The sequence below is a fragment of the Sphaeramia orbicularis genome, chromosome 3 (assembly GCF_902148855.1).
Source record: "Sphaeramia orbicularis chromosome 3, fSphaOr1.1, whole genome shotgun sequence".
NCBI lineage: Eukaryota > Metazoa > Chordata > Actinopteri > Kurtiformes > Apogonidae > Sphaeramia > Sphaeramia orbicularis.
Genome location: NC_043959.1, coordinates 44,108,595 through 44,124,834, shown reverse-complemented (window position 1 = coordinate 44,124,834; position 16,240 = coordinate 44,108,595). Strand labels below are relative to the sequence as shown.

General features: G+C 37.0%; 1 protein-coding gene across 1 annotated transcript in view; it reads right to left on the bottom strand.

Moving 5' to 3' along the window:
* LOC115411411 (CUB and sushi domain-containing protein 1-like) overlaps window positions 1–16,240 on the bottom strand; it is a 692,182-nt gene that overhangs the window by 431,625 nt on the left and 244,317 nt on the right. Inside the window, exon 3 of the mRNA XM_030123526.1 lies at window positions 16,054–16,166. Coding sequence (XP_029979386.1) covers window positions 16,054–16,166 — 113 coding nt within the window. The remainder of the gene's footprint in view (window positions 1–16,053; window positions 16,167–16,240) is intronic.

Here is a 16,240-nt window from a genome sequence, read left to right as displayed (position 1 = left end):
CACGTTCACACACATGCCTCTCATCCGTCCTCTTATGGTCTCCTTGTTGTTCTGCTTAAATTCCTCCTTTATTGCTTCTCCTATAGAATCTGTCAGGAGTATGTGTGGTTATGTATGCGCATATAACCTGTGTTCAAACACTGTGAACGCCCGCAATGTATGTATGCGTGTGCATGCATTTATTTTATACCATATTTAAGCATTTTAAAAGCTTTCCAGGCAATTTCATTCACACGTCCCCAAACACGAAAGAGTGGAAAGTCTGCAGTTACTGACAGGGTCTCTGAATTGTTTCGATAAACGTCTGTGGGTTCATACTGCGTGTACGGACGCAAGGGGAGGGAAGTAATGGAGAGTGGGAGACTTTGATGATCTTGTTTTTACATGAAAATGTAAAGGTGACAACAGGAGTGGGGTTTTATTTACTTTTCACTTTCTCTATCACACACACAAGCCTGAACAGTCACAGTGCATATTGTGCATGAATGTCAACCGTTTCTAATTAATTGGCCAAGTTAATTACAGCAGTTTGCTTGTTTTCATAGTCAAGATATTAAATTGAATTGTTGAAATATCTTTTCCTTTTGTTTTCCTGGAAAATAATCCAATGGTCATTTGTATAATGGCTTTTAAGAGGTTTTTATCCATTAAAAAACATTTGTTAATAAAATAAGCTGTATTTGCTTTTCATATGTTCTATGTACAATTCTACAAAATTATAAATGTATATGTGTTGTACAGTCAAATATACTCTAGGGGAAAAAATGAAAAAAAGAACCATTCCTGTAGCCTGGTATGTACATTTTATATAATTTGTGTAATAACCACAAAACTAATAGTCAGAGGTTGGGGACTTAATCACATGACTAAAGTTAGACCAAGTCACAACTTTTACTTGAAACTAACTTGAGACTTAACTAATGATGACAAAAGACTCGACTTAAATTAATCATTCACCTGACTCAACTTCACTTTGATTTGTGGCAGAAGACATAATAAGTTTCCTCCTCAGAAAAATACTGAGAAGTCCCATTAGATGTTGTAAATAGGTTTGGTAATTTTATCACAGTGTGTGTGTGTAAACAATTGTAAATCAGCCTCCTATGGAGACACATACAGAAGAAAGAATGCAGTAAACTATCAGAATGTCATTCACTAGTGTTGTTCATTTGGAACTTTGGAAATCCAAAGTGACTAAACTTTTCACAGAAGTGCATTTGACTGGACTCATTATTTGTTCGACTTGTTTTTAGCAGGGACTCGACTTGACATACTTGCGTAAAGTTAAAGGTTAAGACTCAAATCTTGCCAATTGTTTCCACTTGTGTTGTTAACTCCCACTTCTGCACCGATGAGTCAAACAAGAAAGTACAGCTCTACATCCAGCAGGTGCACAGGTGTGTCTTTTTTCTTATAAGCAGTAACACTCAACAAGTGCTCGGGGTGAGCTGATTGTATTGGTTCTTGTTGCTAGGCAACAATCACGTTCCTTTTAGGCTAGGAAATATTTAACAAAAAGTAAAATATTTATGACTTTCAACATTCGGCCCATAAGTGCCAACATCAGTCCAAAAGGAAGGTCTATTTTTTGTTTTTTGTTTCTTAAAACACAAACATTGTAAACAGTTTCTTTGCGAATAAACAACCTATTATTTGTGATACATCAGTACCTCTGGTTGTAGGTTTACACACAGTCAATACACACAGAGGCTATGAATGTGAATATTTAAAATCATGCTCTAACATTTTGACCGAGATGATGGAAAAAGGACATGGAGAAAATGACATGAGACAAAATCACAGACTGCATTTCTATCCACGGCCCAGAGCATCTAAATACAAAGCAACCTCAAATCTCCTTCATTGTCAATAAAAGATGAGCAAAACATTTAAAATTCTGCCGCTGCTGATGTGTTGTGTTTTTTCCTCTCAAATAATTATGTCATGTTACCCTTAATGTGGTGAAGACAACAAACTGGAGCCCCTCCTTCTTTCGATTTGCACCTCCCTTGTCCTTCCTCATCTCCCTTTTCCTCCTTCTCCTCCTCCTTCCTCCATCTCTCTGTATCTGTCTCCTCTTTATGCTTCGGGGGAAATTAATTGATGTTTATCTTCTCTGCAGAGCTAGTTTGCAAACTTGCTCTTTCATTAACAAAGCCTTGCCTTCCACCGTTTATAGCTTCATTTGACCTCCCGTCTCTCTTTCTTTCCATCCTTCTCTCAAGAGACGGGTGTCTTATCGGTTAGCTATGTGGTCAGGCATATGGTTCAGTTTGGTTTCATTTAATGTAAGGTTAGAACAGAGAAAAGATGTATTACCAGAACTGACTATGTTAACAAAAAGGGCAGACAGACGATTTTTTTTTTTTTTTTTTTTCGCTTTTACAAGACGCAGACAGAATCCAATAAATTTTTCATAGGATAGAATTTGTTTAAATGAATGAATGCAAGAAGAGACAGAGAAGAGGCAGGAATTATGAGAACAGAAGAGAAAAAGAACACCGAAATAAAGAAGTAGAAGATGCAGATGCTGAGGTTCTTCTTAATTAATTTCAGAGAAATTTCAATGCACATTGACAAGAGCTATAGCAACAAGAACAACCACAAAACAGCAAGAGGGCCTGTTCAGTACTGACAGCTTACTGTTGTCTCATTCCAAACCTTCCTTCATTTATAGATTATATTTAAATTATGAACATTCAAGTATTCAGTTCAGATAAAATCAGTATTAATCCTCTAAGCATAATGTAAGTTATTTAATGACAATCATTCGATAAAATTTGAACAAAACTGTAAAAAAGTGATTTGTTTTAGAATAACAGTTAAAATGTGTTGGTTAGCTGATCAGTAAGCAGAACGTGACGCACTGTATGACGACTTCAGATCTAAATCATTTACATGGCTGTGAAGTCAAGTTCCCGGCCTTGTACAAAACAAGCTGGACAGATGTCAAGAGTAGAAACATTTGCAATAGCCTATATGAAGCACGAACAGGATCTGCTGCTCCTCTCCATCTGACTTGTTTGTCTGTATTGCTGCCAATCACAGAGCATCTTCTGAGGAAAATCTGGTAAAGTTTGCTCTCAAAGTAGGAATGTTGGGTGAAGTATCTGAGTGTTGAATTGTTCTTGAGGATGCAAAGTAATTATCCAAATTCTCCAAAGTCTCTCTGAAATCATTTGTGGCAATTTGAGATGTGTATCTGATTACTATCTGCTCCCAGTGTGTTATATTACACATGCAATTACCTTTGCCAAAGCACACTGACTTTCACTGCTATTAAATTGAATTACATATGCCAAAGGATATGGCTTGTCATAATCGTTTGTTGCTCATTTGAGAGATGTGCACCACATGGTATCTGCTGCAGATCAGGTCTGCCTTAATTTAACAGGTGAAAAATCCCAGTGAAAAAACAGGCACACACTGGTTAATTCTCCTGTTGGTGGCCTGTCAATGGCAGCTCACTGCTCCTAAAGTGTGTGTGCTACATGCTAATGCTAATACTAAGTACTGTGTGTGTATATATTTGGATGGGTAAAATTTATCGACTGAATTTCCCTACAGCACAGGTGTCAAACACGTGGCCCGGGGGCCAAATCCGGCCCGCCAAAGGGTCCAATCCAGCCCTTGGGATGAATTTGTGGTCAGACCAGTAAAATACTATCATAATAACCTAAAAATAATGAAAAGAAGCTAATTTTTCTTTTTGTTTTAGTGTCAAAAAAGTAAAATTACACAAAAATGTTTACATTTACAGACTAGCCTTTTACAAAAAATATTAACCTAAACTGTCTTAAGAGAAGTATGTATTATTTAAACAATATTCTGCCTATTATCAAATGTTTTGTGTATTTGTAGATCCACTGTGATCTGTAAGTTGTGATGCACATGTATAAATGATAAACTGAGGCGTAATATTGTTAAAATTACACTTATTTTTCTTAAGAATTTTCAGGTTGTTCATATTTGTTCATGTTATGGTTCAAGTACGGTTTGTAGATGTAAATATTTTCATTACAGAATTTTACTTTTTTCACTCAAAAACAGAGAAAACTTTGGAGTTGACATTATTGATAAGTTCTTATCCTATTATTTGTATTATTTTACTGGTCTGGCCCACTTTATTTCATATTAGGCTAAATGTGGCCCCTGAACTAAAATGAGTTTGACACCCCTGCCCTACAGGGATAATAAAGGAAGTAAACCTTTACTGAAATACAATTGAATGGTTATGTGTTTTACAATACAAATATGCTAATATACAACCCAACTCTGACAGAAACAGTATTCTAAGTGGAATTTGGCATATAAGAAATTGTAATTTTCTGCCAAACAAAAAATAACTTTGATGAGTGAAACTTTTCTTGAATTTTTTGTGTCCCTTGTGATTACAGATTCTGGCGGCTATGAATCTCGGGTCGTAACTGAACTAATATTACGGGTCAGAGCCCATGTAAAATTGACCAATCAGAGCAGACTGGGCTTTTGGGAGGGTCACAACCTCTAAAAGGTTTTCACAGAAAACACACGGATGTGGAAATGCAAATTGAGCTCCTCCAGCTGCTTCATACTATCCATGTCCACTTTCTAAAAATTCTGTGTCAAATGGTTAATCTTACATAATACACAGGCATCTGTTAAAAACCCTGCTTTGTTTTGAGGCATAAATACAGTATGTTTTCACAACAGTGGCTGTTTTTTTTTTAGATTCTGGTTTGTTTTCTCCCTTTATGCAATGGGTTTGATCTGCACATAGTACTCTTCCTTAGGTTCAAATTAGCTCTGATCAGATCTAGATCTGACCCAGGTGTACTCTACAAGAGGGGTTCCCACAGTGGGGGTCACGGCACGCCAGCCAGGGGGTCGTGAGATGATTTTTATTAACCTCTTGATATGATCCCTGAGGTGGTTACGACTGATTAAGGGCAGTATTGTTGCACTTGTAATTTGAAGGAAAGATATTGATATTGTGAGTGTCTACATGCATAGGATGTGCTTTTACTTTGAAAGAGTGAAAGTTTCATTTATCCAGCATGAACAACAGCTTAACAGAGACAAACAGGTAAGGCATTGTTCGGCCTACAGGTTTGACTAATGGTGTCATATTAATAAAAATAAACATAAAAAGGCTAATAAACATTGTAAAACAGACACATAAACCCCCCTTGCACATAAAACAGAACATAATTAATAAAATGTCAAATACCCATAATACAACGCATCAAATAGGCCACAGTATTGTTGTGTGACACCTGTGCACGTTTTTTTTTTTTTTTTTTTGTTATGTTTCAGTCACATCGGGGATAGTGGGGGTTGCGAGTTTAAAAGTTTGGGAACCCCTGCTCTACAAGTTTAAACTAAACAGCTTCAGTTGCCAGGAGATGCATTGTCCAGATAATTACAGATAAAAATGGCTCGGAACAAATGCCATCATCATCATCATGCTTCAGAGACACGAACTAGGGCTTTGACTTGACCAGAACCTGGGGTCTTGTACCTGTATTTACTTGATCCCTCCCATCCCTGATCCATCTGACCAATGAGCAGCATGGAAATGGACACATGATTATGATGCATTTTGGTAGTTTGGACTTTTCTCTGCATGAAAAGAAACTCAACTACAGAGAAAATTCTCCAAGTTTACAACTCATTAACTGACCTGGACCAGAACAAACACACTGCAGGTGTGATACTTTTTCTCTTTCTCTCTCTTTCTCTCTCCATCTTGTTCTGGCTTTCTATCTCAATTTTATTCAAACACATGCATATAGACAGATAAATCAATTTTTGATGTCTAGACCATCAATGCAAAACAAAGCAACAAAAATAAAGACATTAGCAGACAAACCCATCAGTTATATACTCACACACACTCCCATATACACAGACGCCCCTGAGGTAACAAATACACTTTAGGGTTCTCGAAGACGTGAAACGGAACAATGGGAAGGAAAAAAGACAAAGTACTTCTGCAAAAACACACACGAAAAAAAGGTTTAATGGCATGGCTGCTACTCGTTTCCGGCATACAAAAACACAAATGGCACACTTCACACAGACACCATAGTATACACCATACAGGATAGTAGAATAATTTATAGAAACACATGGTTGAACACACATACAGGAAAAAAAGATCTGGTCTCTTGAGTTTATCTTTGATATTTAGAGTTCATGATTCATAGATGAACTGTTACACAAGCATAATGATGCTATTGCATGCATGTGTGTGCATATCTGCAAAAGGTCAAGCTAAGAAAAGGTGCAGAGACCATCAGAAAAGTCTTGTATGCCATTTTCATAACATATATGTATGTAACATGCACCTATAGCAGATACAGCATATAAATTACTTTGCAGGAACTGGTGAAAAGACATTATCACACAAACACACACATTTTGTGGTCATTCTAGACGGCAAATTTTGGAGTTAATGAAGACGGTCGGTGTCATTCTTTGGGTGCAATTGGAACTTGTTGGGTATTAATGTGGACTCTGTACTTGCATATCAAAAATGGTGAGACCATCACACTGAGCACTACTATGTTCATGTCCAGTAACACATACGAAACAAATTTCAGTAATATTTTACTCGGTACATATTCAATAGCTCTTGCATTACAACACACTTTTCGCCCATAATTTAATTGCTTAAATAAAAAAAACCAAGAAAATAAAAAAAAATAAAAAAAAAAAAATAAAAAAACAGCAAGACCTTGAGACCTTTAGGAATCAACAACGTAGCAGGAAAGTTCTATTTCCTGTTGGTGTTCAGCCAGTGGGTGAAGATGGCAGAAGACCGTCCATTGTCCACGTGGATGTATGCTCATTACTAACCCTAACCCTGCTTCCAAGAAGCTAGTTAGCATGATGCCTGTGATCAACAGCTCATGTTTCTATGACTAGATAGAGTTTGTTATTAATTACAGATTTATAAACTGGCGTCCTCGGCTCCGCACCCCATTTGAACATGTGAAATGTTGAAAAAAATGCAAGCGTTCCTGCTTAGATTCAAACATGGTAGGCTGTAGTGTTACTTACTGAGCTATCTATCCACGTGGACTTCCGGACGCAAATGCATGCGTCCCAAGCTTCTCCTATCTCTTGTATTGGGGGAATATCTAATGCACACATGTCATTTATGATGAGTGTATGTAACTCAAAAGTAATACAGTCATGCAATGTATTATAATTCTGAGATAGTAATATTTGTAAGGTAGGGAATTACTTTTAAATAACAATAACAAGTAATCTGTAATGGATTACAGTTTGGAAGTAACTTGATAACACTGTTCATGTCTTAACAGATATGAGCACATAGGCTCCCGAAAAACAAAATGCTTTTTGTTTTTTGTTCTTTTTTTCTCTCAACACTTGCATGGTCCTGAGTGTGGGTTGCAAATTCAGCTACCTTTATTTTTACTTGACATGGACAAATCACCGTTCCTTATTGTTTAGTCCTGTGAAGGCCGAATCCTAGATGTATTTAATGGTGCAATGTCAGTCACTGCCATTAGCTCCAGTTGTCTCTTACTAAAAAGAATGTTAACATCCTTCTAAATAATATTACTTCAGTGTTTTTTCCAGGAATCACCATAATGTCTGTCATCTTATTCACACCCTGTACTCAGCGTACAGGTGGTTTTGTTAAGTACCGCTCTATTAAAAAGACTTTAGAGCATATAGAAGGATTTGATGGCTAATGTGTGGTTATTGATTGATAGCTGGCATGCCTGCTGCAGTCCCCAGCACCTAGACTCACACAGAGTTGCATTTTCAGAGCTTGTGTTTATAGAATAATTATTTTTCTCCTGACAGATATTTGTGGGAAACGAATCATACTAAAAATTAGAAGAGAGCACTATCGTACAATTTAATGAAGTTTACCATTGCTTAAAGCTTAACTTCATCCCGCGCTGAGCCTAAAAACTGGCAAGAGGCTGAGAGGGGAGTGGGGAGGGGTTGACTGCAGGTGTAGATGTGTGAGACCGGAGCTGTTCGGGGTCGTACACAGGATAGTGAATCTCCAGACATACATTCACAACCATTTGAGAAGAAAGAGAGAATTTGGGTTTTTGCAGTTCTACACCTAAAAAAGGCCCACCTAAAAAAAAAAAAAAAAAAAAAAAAAAATCAATATCAGTTTAAGAGTAAACTATATTTAGAGTATTTTTGCAGCCTTTTCCTGCCATCTTACGGTACTTTCCCATGGGGAGGTGAAGCCCTGAGGCACTCTTCAAATATGCCAGAGATCCCTGACAAAAAGAGCTGTTATGTAGCCTGTGTGGTTAAGTGATTTTGGTGGTTTAATATTTAATATGTAATTTTTCCCCCCATTTTTTTTTTTTCATATGACAAACAAATTAACCAAGAGGCAGTTTTTTTTTTCCAAGGCAAAATTGACTTCATGTGTAATGCAAAAAAAAAACAAAAAAAAAACAAAAACTGACTACATCAGCATCCCTGTGAGTGAAAAGCCTCAAGATGATTCTCAAAAAGGAAATTGCATATTAAGCTATTTTCACTAAAATGCAAAGTATTTTTTACAGACATTGATCTGTTTCATCACAGTGGAGTCATATAATTATATTTACAGCAAAAAAAAAAAGTGTTTATCACGTTTTAATAATAAGATATGGCCTATTAGCATGAACAAATGTTAAAACTAAGTTGGTTTTATAATCTGCCCCCTGGACTCATAACTAATGCTTTTAAATATTAAGCAAGGTTGGCATGTATTGTTAAACATAACTGAATATGTCTCTGCAATTACTCGGCATTATTTAACACATTTACATTCAGCCCATATTATATTTCATTAGACAGAGTAAACTGAAGGTCTTATTTCCAATATAGCTAAGTAAAATTTACAATATTCTGTAAAACAGAGAATGATATAAAAATCTAAAATGATGGAGGATTCAGTAAAACACTAAAACCATCAATAATAATTGTAATCATTGCAAAAAAAGCCAAAAAAAAAAGAAGCCAAATGAGTCAACAGAAACAAGAGCAGTCAAAAGTAAAATGCGAAAAAATTAAAAATGTAAAATGCTCCAAGGAGAAAAAGTACTTTATAATCTTTCTTCATATTGTCTAACATAGCAGGTGCACAATGACTACACCTTGATTTTTCTATCTTTGAAACAAAAAAAATACAAAAAAAAACAAAATAACAAAAAACTGTCACCTGGAAAATAATGAACAAATTTTACGCATGTATGATAAAAGACAGCAGTGCAATGACAAAGGGGAGCCTTGAAAACAGATAAATAAATAAAAGCCAGTGTCTGTCATGTCTTACACAAAGGGAGGGCCACCCAGCCATAGCATTCAGCTCAGAATGATGAGTACTGTAATTATCACCAGTAATAAATCTCAGCATCAAGTCGTAAACAGACTCTGAACAGACACCGCTGAAGTGCATGAATGAAATGTTACCATAATCCAAAACTGATAGGGACGTTAACTGAATATGAATCCATCTACATAGGAAAACATTTTTTTAATAAAATACATTTTGTTACTTAATTGCTCAAGAGTTCCGTTACCCACTCATTGACCCAAATTCTTCTTCTTTCACCCCCCCCCCCCCCCCCCCCGACTTTATCATTTCCAATGAAAATCAAGCACAGTGCTGAGGGATTGACATAATGTACCTCTTCCCCTTTATAGTACAGCATGGTATCATCAGCATAAAGACAGATACAACTAGTATATCTCCTACTCTTGAATTTCTATCTGTTCTCACCAGGTTGTAATCATCCAAGGTTAGAGCAGAATACTCATATGATATTACTTGTCAGAACCTGCTCATGTTATTTACATTATATGACTGATTTTTTATTTTTATTTTTTTTCTGAGTAAATCATCTAATATTAAATTACTAAAACCTAAACCAGTTCTATTCTTAAAACAATAAGAAATAGTGACAATCCACTTTACTAATTTATTTAGTTATTTATTCCATTTCTTTTCTCTATTTATTATTATTGTGACTTCAAATTTTTAAATTTTTAAATTTTATGTTCTTATCCTGGTTTTTATCCCGGATTGTTTTTATCTTTTCTGGTTTTTATTGTGTTTTATTGCATCTTGTTTTTATTTATTTGATCTTATCTGTTTTATTCTTTTACTTACCCATGCTGCTATACTGATGAATGGTGGAACACTGAGCACTTTTTGTCCTGTCTGTAAGCGTGATCAAGTGAATGTCTTGCATGTTCAGTGTATGTTTTGTTGTAATGCCAAGGCAATCACCTAGACTGCAAAACAAATCTATCTATGGGTATAAATAAAGTAACCTTGACCTTGACCTTTAAACCAGAGTGATTAATGGCAGAACTTAGAGTAGGCCTGTATTTAAGACTATACTTTAACCCATAAGGGCCCAGTGTGATTTTTGTGGCAGTTCCCACAAGAATTTTTTTGTATATTTAACTTTTCTTCAGTGGTTTATCAACATTTCTTGTAATATTATCTCCTTTAGTTAGCTTTTTTTCAGTGACAATCATCTATTTTCCTATATTTAATGTACTGATCATGTACACATCCATAAAAGCTTAGATTAAAATTGAGAATTATATCAGAAACAGAGAAAACTAAAGAAAAAGTGACTTTTTCAGTAAAACCTATCATTAGCTGAACATAACCCCAGTGTGTCCATCCACTGTCATTGATCCAACTCAATGGGTTTTACTGGTGAATCAATGTTGTAGAACAGTGTTTCTCAACCTTTTTGGAGCGAACGCCCCTTTATATTATCATGACCCTCCTGCCCCACCCACCCCACCCCACCCCCCGACAAAAACAATCAGCGACCGGGGAGTAGTGATCCATAACACGTTGTCGAGCAGGGGTCTGATCGAGCTTATAAATGTTGGATAGGAAGTGCCCCCCTCACGACCAGGGGTGGTGGGCTGCAATGGACATTACCACTGAAGACTGGGGGAGGTATCGCAACGTACCTTATTGCGGTGGCCTGATCAAGTTGCAGCTTGATATTGATACTTATACAGACTAACGGCCCCATTTCGGTCTTAGTGCCACTTTCTCAGCTTTCTCAGTCCAAACACCCCCTGACTGTGTCCCAACGCCCCCTGGGGGGAGGTACCACCCCCGTTAAAGAAACACTGTTGTAGGAGGTGATGTTGTTTCCATGTTCACTACGGAGCCTCTGAACGTCCAAATAGGTCACATCTGATGACCATGAAAAGATGATGAACTCTATTTTATCTGAATTATTTACATGTATTGATAGGATTAGTGGATCAATAGTACAACAGTAGTATTTAACAGTTTACATCAGTAGATGCTTTTGGTTGCCAGTGTCTGTTTGGGTCTTTATGGGTTAAATATACAGGAGTTTGTTAGAACAACTGGGTGGTATAGAATGGCATCCAGTAGAATTGTAGACAATTAGTTATGTCTGTAGTAAGCGTTTCACTCCTTAATCTACTGGTTGCAGACCATCCAGAAAATAGAAGGAATCATGGAAAAAGAGAAAAAAAAAAACTTTCTGTAAAATTCCAAACAAACTTTGGTTAATCCGTTTATAGTGCCAGGAATTCATAGTATAGAAGCAGCAAAAAAAATCTGTGTTGGACCTGAACAATAACTATGCATTTAAGCACATAAGAAAGTGGGTTGTGATAGGAACTGTCAGTGTGGTGTTTGACTCTAAGCCACATGTTGTGTGTTTCTTCTTACTGTAACAACACAATGCTTTGTAGCTGCTGCTGACGGGACATGAGCTTGGTTCCTCCACACAGCAGATAACTGAGGTCTTTTAGCCAGGGGATGGTGGAATGTCCTGCAGCCATGTCTTTGTTGGAGAGGACCTTTCTAAATGCATCCAGCTCAGTTCTTAAAACAGCGACCTGACTGGCAAGTACCCGGAAGTCTTGCACATAAACATCTGGTTGGCAAACTTCCTTAGGAGATGTATCTCCATCCTGGGTCAAGCAGCAGAGAAGATTTCCATCCCGCAGTATATGCCATCTCATGTTTTCCCCACAGTTCAACAGATCAGTCAGACTCCAAAGTACCTGTTGGTGTTACCCTTTTGTATATTTTAATATTTAGTTAACATTTCTAGGATGGATGGATGGATGGACGGACAGACGGATGGATGGACGGACGGACGGACGGACAGACAGCCAGACAGACGGACTGATAGATAGATAGAACAACACTCTCAGAAAAAAAATAAAGTCTAAGAATAAAAAAATCAGTAATAGATAATAAAATATCCAAGAATATACAGTTGTAAGCTAAAAAAAAAGTACTGTATGTGCAAAAGTATAGAGATGTAGAAGGAACAGGTACAGTTCAATAAAAACCACTTTGGTATTTGAAGAAAAATAACTGGTAGTAAGGGTGTTCATAAAATTATTTTTAAAAAAACACAAAATGTTAGTGTGTATAAAGGAATGAGGTGCTCATCAAGGACAGGGTTAGAGTGCATAGAAAACAAAACGGCAAAAAGAACTGTTGCAAAAAAATAAAAAAAAAATCCATCATCAATGCTCAGAAACTAAGTAGTGCAAAAATACAACATCCCGGAATGAGACTGAGTCACTCTGATACAAAAATTAAAATGTCTTTTATCACTTACAAGGACACCGACGCATTTTGACTATAGAGTCTTCATCAGAGCTCTGATGAAAAGTGTTGGTTTGTGTTCCTTTTATGCCCTTTTGTTTTTCCTGCATTTTGGTACTTGTAAGACGAACACACTAAAGATTAAATAAACAACATAAAAATATCGTACCCTGTCTGAGTTGGGAAATCAAGAGACTGCTGTCTTGTGATGCCATTTATGCAGCTGCTCTTAAGCAGCCTGTATTTTTAGAATCTAAATCAGAAAAAAAAAGTATTTATCCACAAGAGGCAATTATAGAAGTTGCTGGTAAAGCAGCCAGAAAACATGCACATAAATAAGCTGAGGTGTATTATAGAATGAATGGGTAAAAATGAGGAGCTGCATTTCAGAGACTAAATATAATGTGCAGGTAATGATACACCAGGTGATGAGTTTCTGGAATGTGGAAGGAAACACCCTGGACTCTTTATTTGTAAGCTACAGCTCTGGCCTTTAAATTTAATGCAAAACATTAAACTTTTCTTTCAGCAGACATTGTGTTTGAGAACGCAGGCACATGCATTATCACTGACCACTACTCTGTTCAATCTACTTGTCCAAGGAGACTGTTGCATTCCACTTCCAAGGTCTGAAACACCTAAATGGGATGTGGCCATTTTTATTGACACCATTTACACCTGTATTTCCTGCCTTGATAATTCAAAATGTCTGCTATGAAAACGGTTAATGGGTGTGTCATCCTAAAGGTAGGCCATGACATCTACTTTAGGGTCCATGCCTGTTCATGGCTGTAGTACTGTGTCCCTGACTCCATAAAACACATCCAGTCATCGTTCTACCACTTGCCATGTGATGACAATGAGAAGAGGAAGTGGATTTGATAAGTTACAAGGGTTATGTTATGTGACTGTTGTTAGCGCAGTGGCTAACTATCCTTACTTCCTACTTCATATGCCAAACCAGACCTTTATGGACTGCCCAGGTATAGAATAAGACTTTTACGAGGTGTTACATCTTTTACACTTCATTTTTGGTTTGTCAGTCCCAAGGTTATTATCGTTAACGAAAACAAACGAAATGACGAAAACTAAAATTGAAAAAACATTTTCGTTAACTGAAATAAATAAAAACTCTAATTAAAAGAAGAAAAAAAAAAAGATAAGTAACTGAAACTGTATTGTGTGTTTACAAAACTAACTAAAACGTATAAAAATTATGGATAAAATTCCCTTCGTTTTCGTCTTTGTCAATGTCGGACTGATATCAAATTGATTTATTTCGCTCCAGCAGTTTTAGCTAGCAGCACCACACAACACTACACAGTCTGTCATGTCTGGTCACTGGTGGTTTCCAGTCGTCTTCTGGTCCCCACTCTACCTGGAACATACAGACTAAAGCTGGGACAAAGCAGCACAGTCCTGTCTGGGGTTTACTTTAGTGATGAGTGGGGTCGTTTTTGGGTTTTTTTGCTCATTGTGTGTGCGCGTGAGTGACAGACAGAGCGGAGCTAAATGACCGTCAGTGTTGAACTAGCATCCAGGTAAAAACTGGAGAGTTTATCACCATGAAAAGGCCTTCCAAGCCCTGAACTGCACAGTTTAGAAGAGGAGAAAAGAGGAGGATGAAAACTAATCCAATTACAGAGGTATGTGACCTGATATAATGTTAAAAACCGTTGGATGTTACTAGCTACAGCTAGCTGAACTGAACTGAAGCAAAGTTGGCTAATAATGGAACTGTAGTTGAATAAGAGATGAGATAAATGCTAAGGTGTGGTTTACTGATGAGGAACTGGGTTATATATGTTTATAAGGGGTTTATATATGTTTCTACATGGTTTATATATGTTTCTATCTGGTTTAACTGCTGGTTAGCTGGGTTGTATATTTCTATCTGGTTTAACTGCTGGTTAGCTGGGTTATATGTTTATATCTGGCTTAACTGCTGCTGCTTTGTGCATCTCCTCTCACGCTTTGCACATCTTCACATTGTTTTCACGTAAGTGACGTGTATGGATCACACACACACACACACCCAACCTGCTATAGGGAATTTATATATCATAATGAACATGTGTTTGTGTCTCTGCTCAGTCAATGAGCCGCCCTAACCCGACCCCCAAATGAAGTGTCCAGAGTAACCCGCTGATTCGCGCCTGACTAATTTCTTTGAATAGGATGGTGAGGAAGATAAAATATACAAAATAACTAAAACTAATACTAAAAATAAACTAAACTAAACTAAAACTAAGCATTCAGAAAAAAAACGATTAATAAAAACGAGCAAACATGCTCTAAAAACGAATTAAAACTAACTGAATTAGAGAAAAAAAAGTCAAAACTAAATAAAACTAAACGATAATTAAAAATCAAAAATTATTATAACCTTGCTCAGCCCTTTATCTGTGCTGTCCATTTCAGGGAAAGGTAAATAAAGAAATAGTTTATGTCAAAAAACACCTGAAGTGAAGGGATACGCTGCTGTAAACAGACTGGGCGTTTCAATAGTATTTAACAGAACTGACTATGGAAAAGTGGACTAATTTAGCCTCTTCTGAACCCTGACTAGAACCTCATTACAGAGAGGTGCATACAGGCTCTGCTGTTATAAACTGATGTAGAAATAAGTTTCATGGCACCGTTACATCAGATTTACCAACCAGATTACATAGTCACTAATCAACTACAACTGTAATTGAAGTGCGTAACAGTCCCACAATACCCACCGTTTTTACACTCTTACCACCTTTACTCAAAAACAATGCCATGTTGAGTCCCTTTAGAGTCATCACTGCGCCCCTACAAAGTGTCTTGACTGCTCTATTTGGTGTAATGGAAGGTGTAGTTAAGCTACCTATAGAAAAACAACGCACTTCATCCTTTGCTGCCCTTCTAGCTCGACGAGCAATCCTGTGTAGATGGAGGGATGCTTTCCCCCCCACTCATGCACAGTGGTTAGAAGACATTATGTCCTGCTTAAAACTGGAGAAAATTAGATATTCACTCCAGCAATCAAATGGGAAATTCCAGAAAGTGTGGGGTCCCTTCCTAAAAATATTCCAGACCCTGTAAATGCTTGACTTTTAAGTGCAGTTTAATAATGCTGCTTACTCCATACCTACCCTTAGCGTAGGTTTTTGCCATGATAGTGACCCCTTATTATTAATTCTAGTGCACTGGCAATGACTGAGGAGGGATTATTTTATGTAGTTTGTTGTCTGCTCTGCTTTGCTTTTTTTTTCTTCTTCTTTTTTTTTTATTGTTTTTCTATAGTGCTAGTTGCATTTAATTTACACCTATGCTTACTTGGGATTTCTTTGATGACCATCCAGCACTGCACTTGTATTATTTTGAGAAAACTTTAATAAAAAAGATCTTGATTGAAAAATGTCTTGTACAAAGAGCGTCATTTTTACTCAAAAAATGACACTCTCATATTGTCTTACCTTCATACACAGCCTTGAATCCCTGCGCACTGACGGCGAAGTCTGTGGTAAACCATAAGGCCAATATAGATCCACTGCTGACGATAGGAGAGGGCAGCATGAATCCTGACAACCTGCAAAAGAGACAGAAATGTTAAAGTTCTCCACAGCATGCAGAGCATCACTAATGAGGTCTGAAACCAAATGA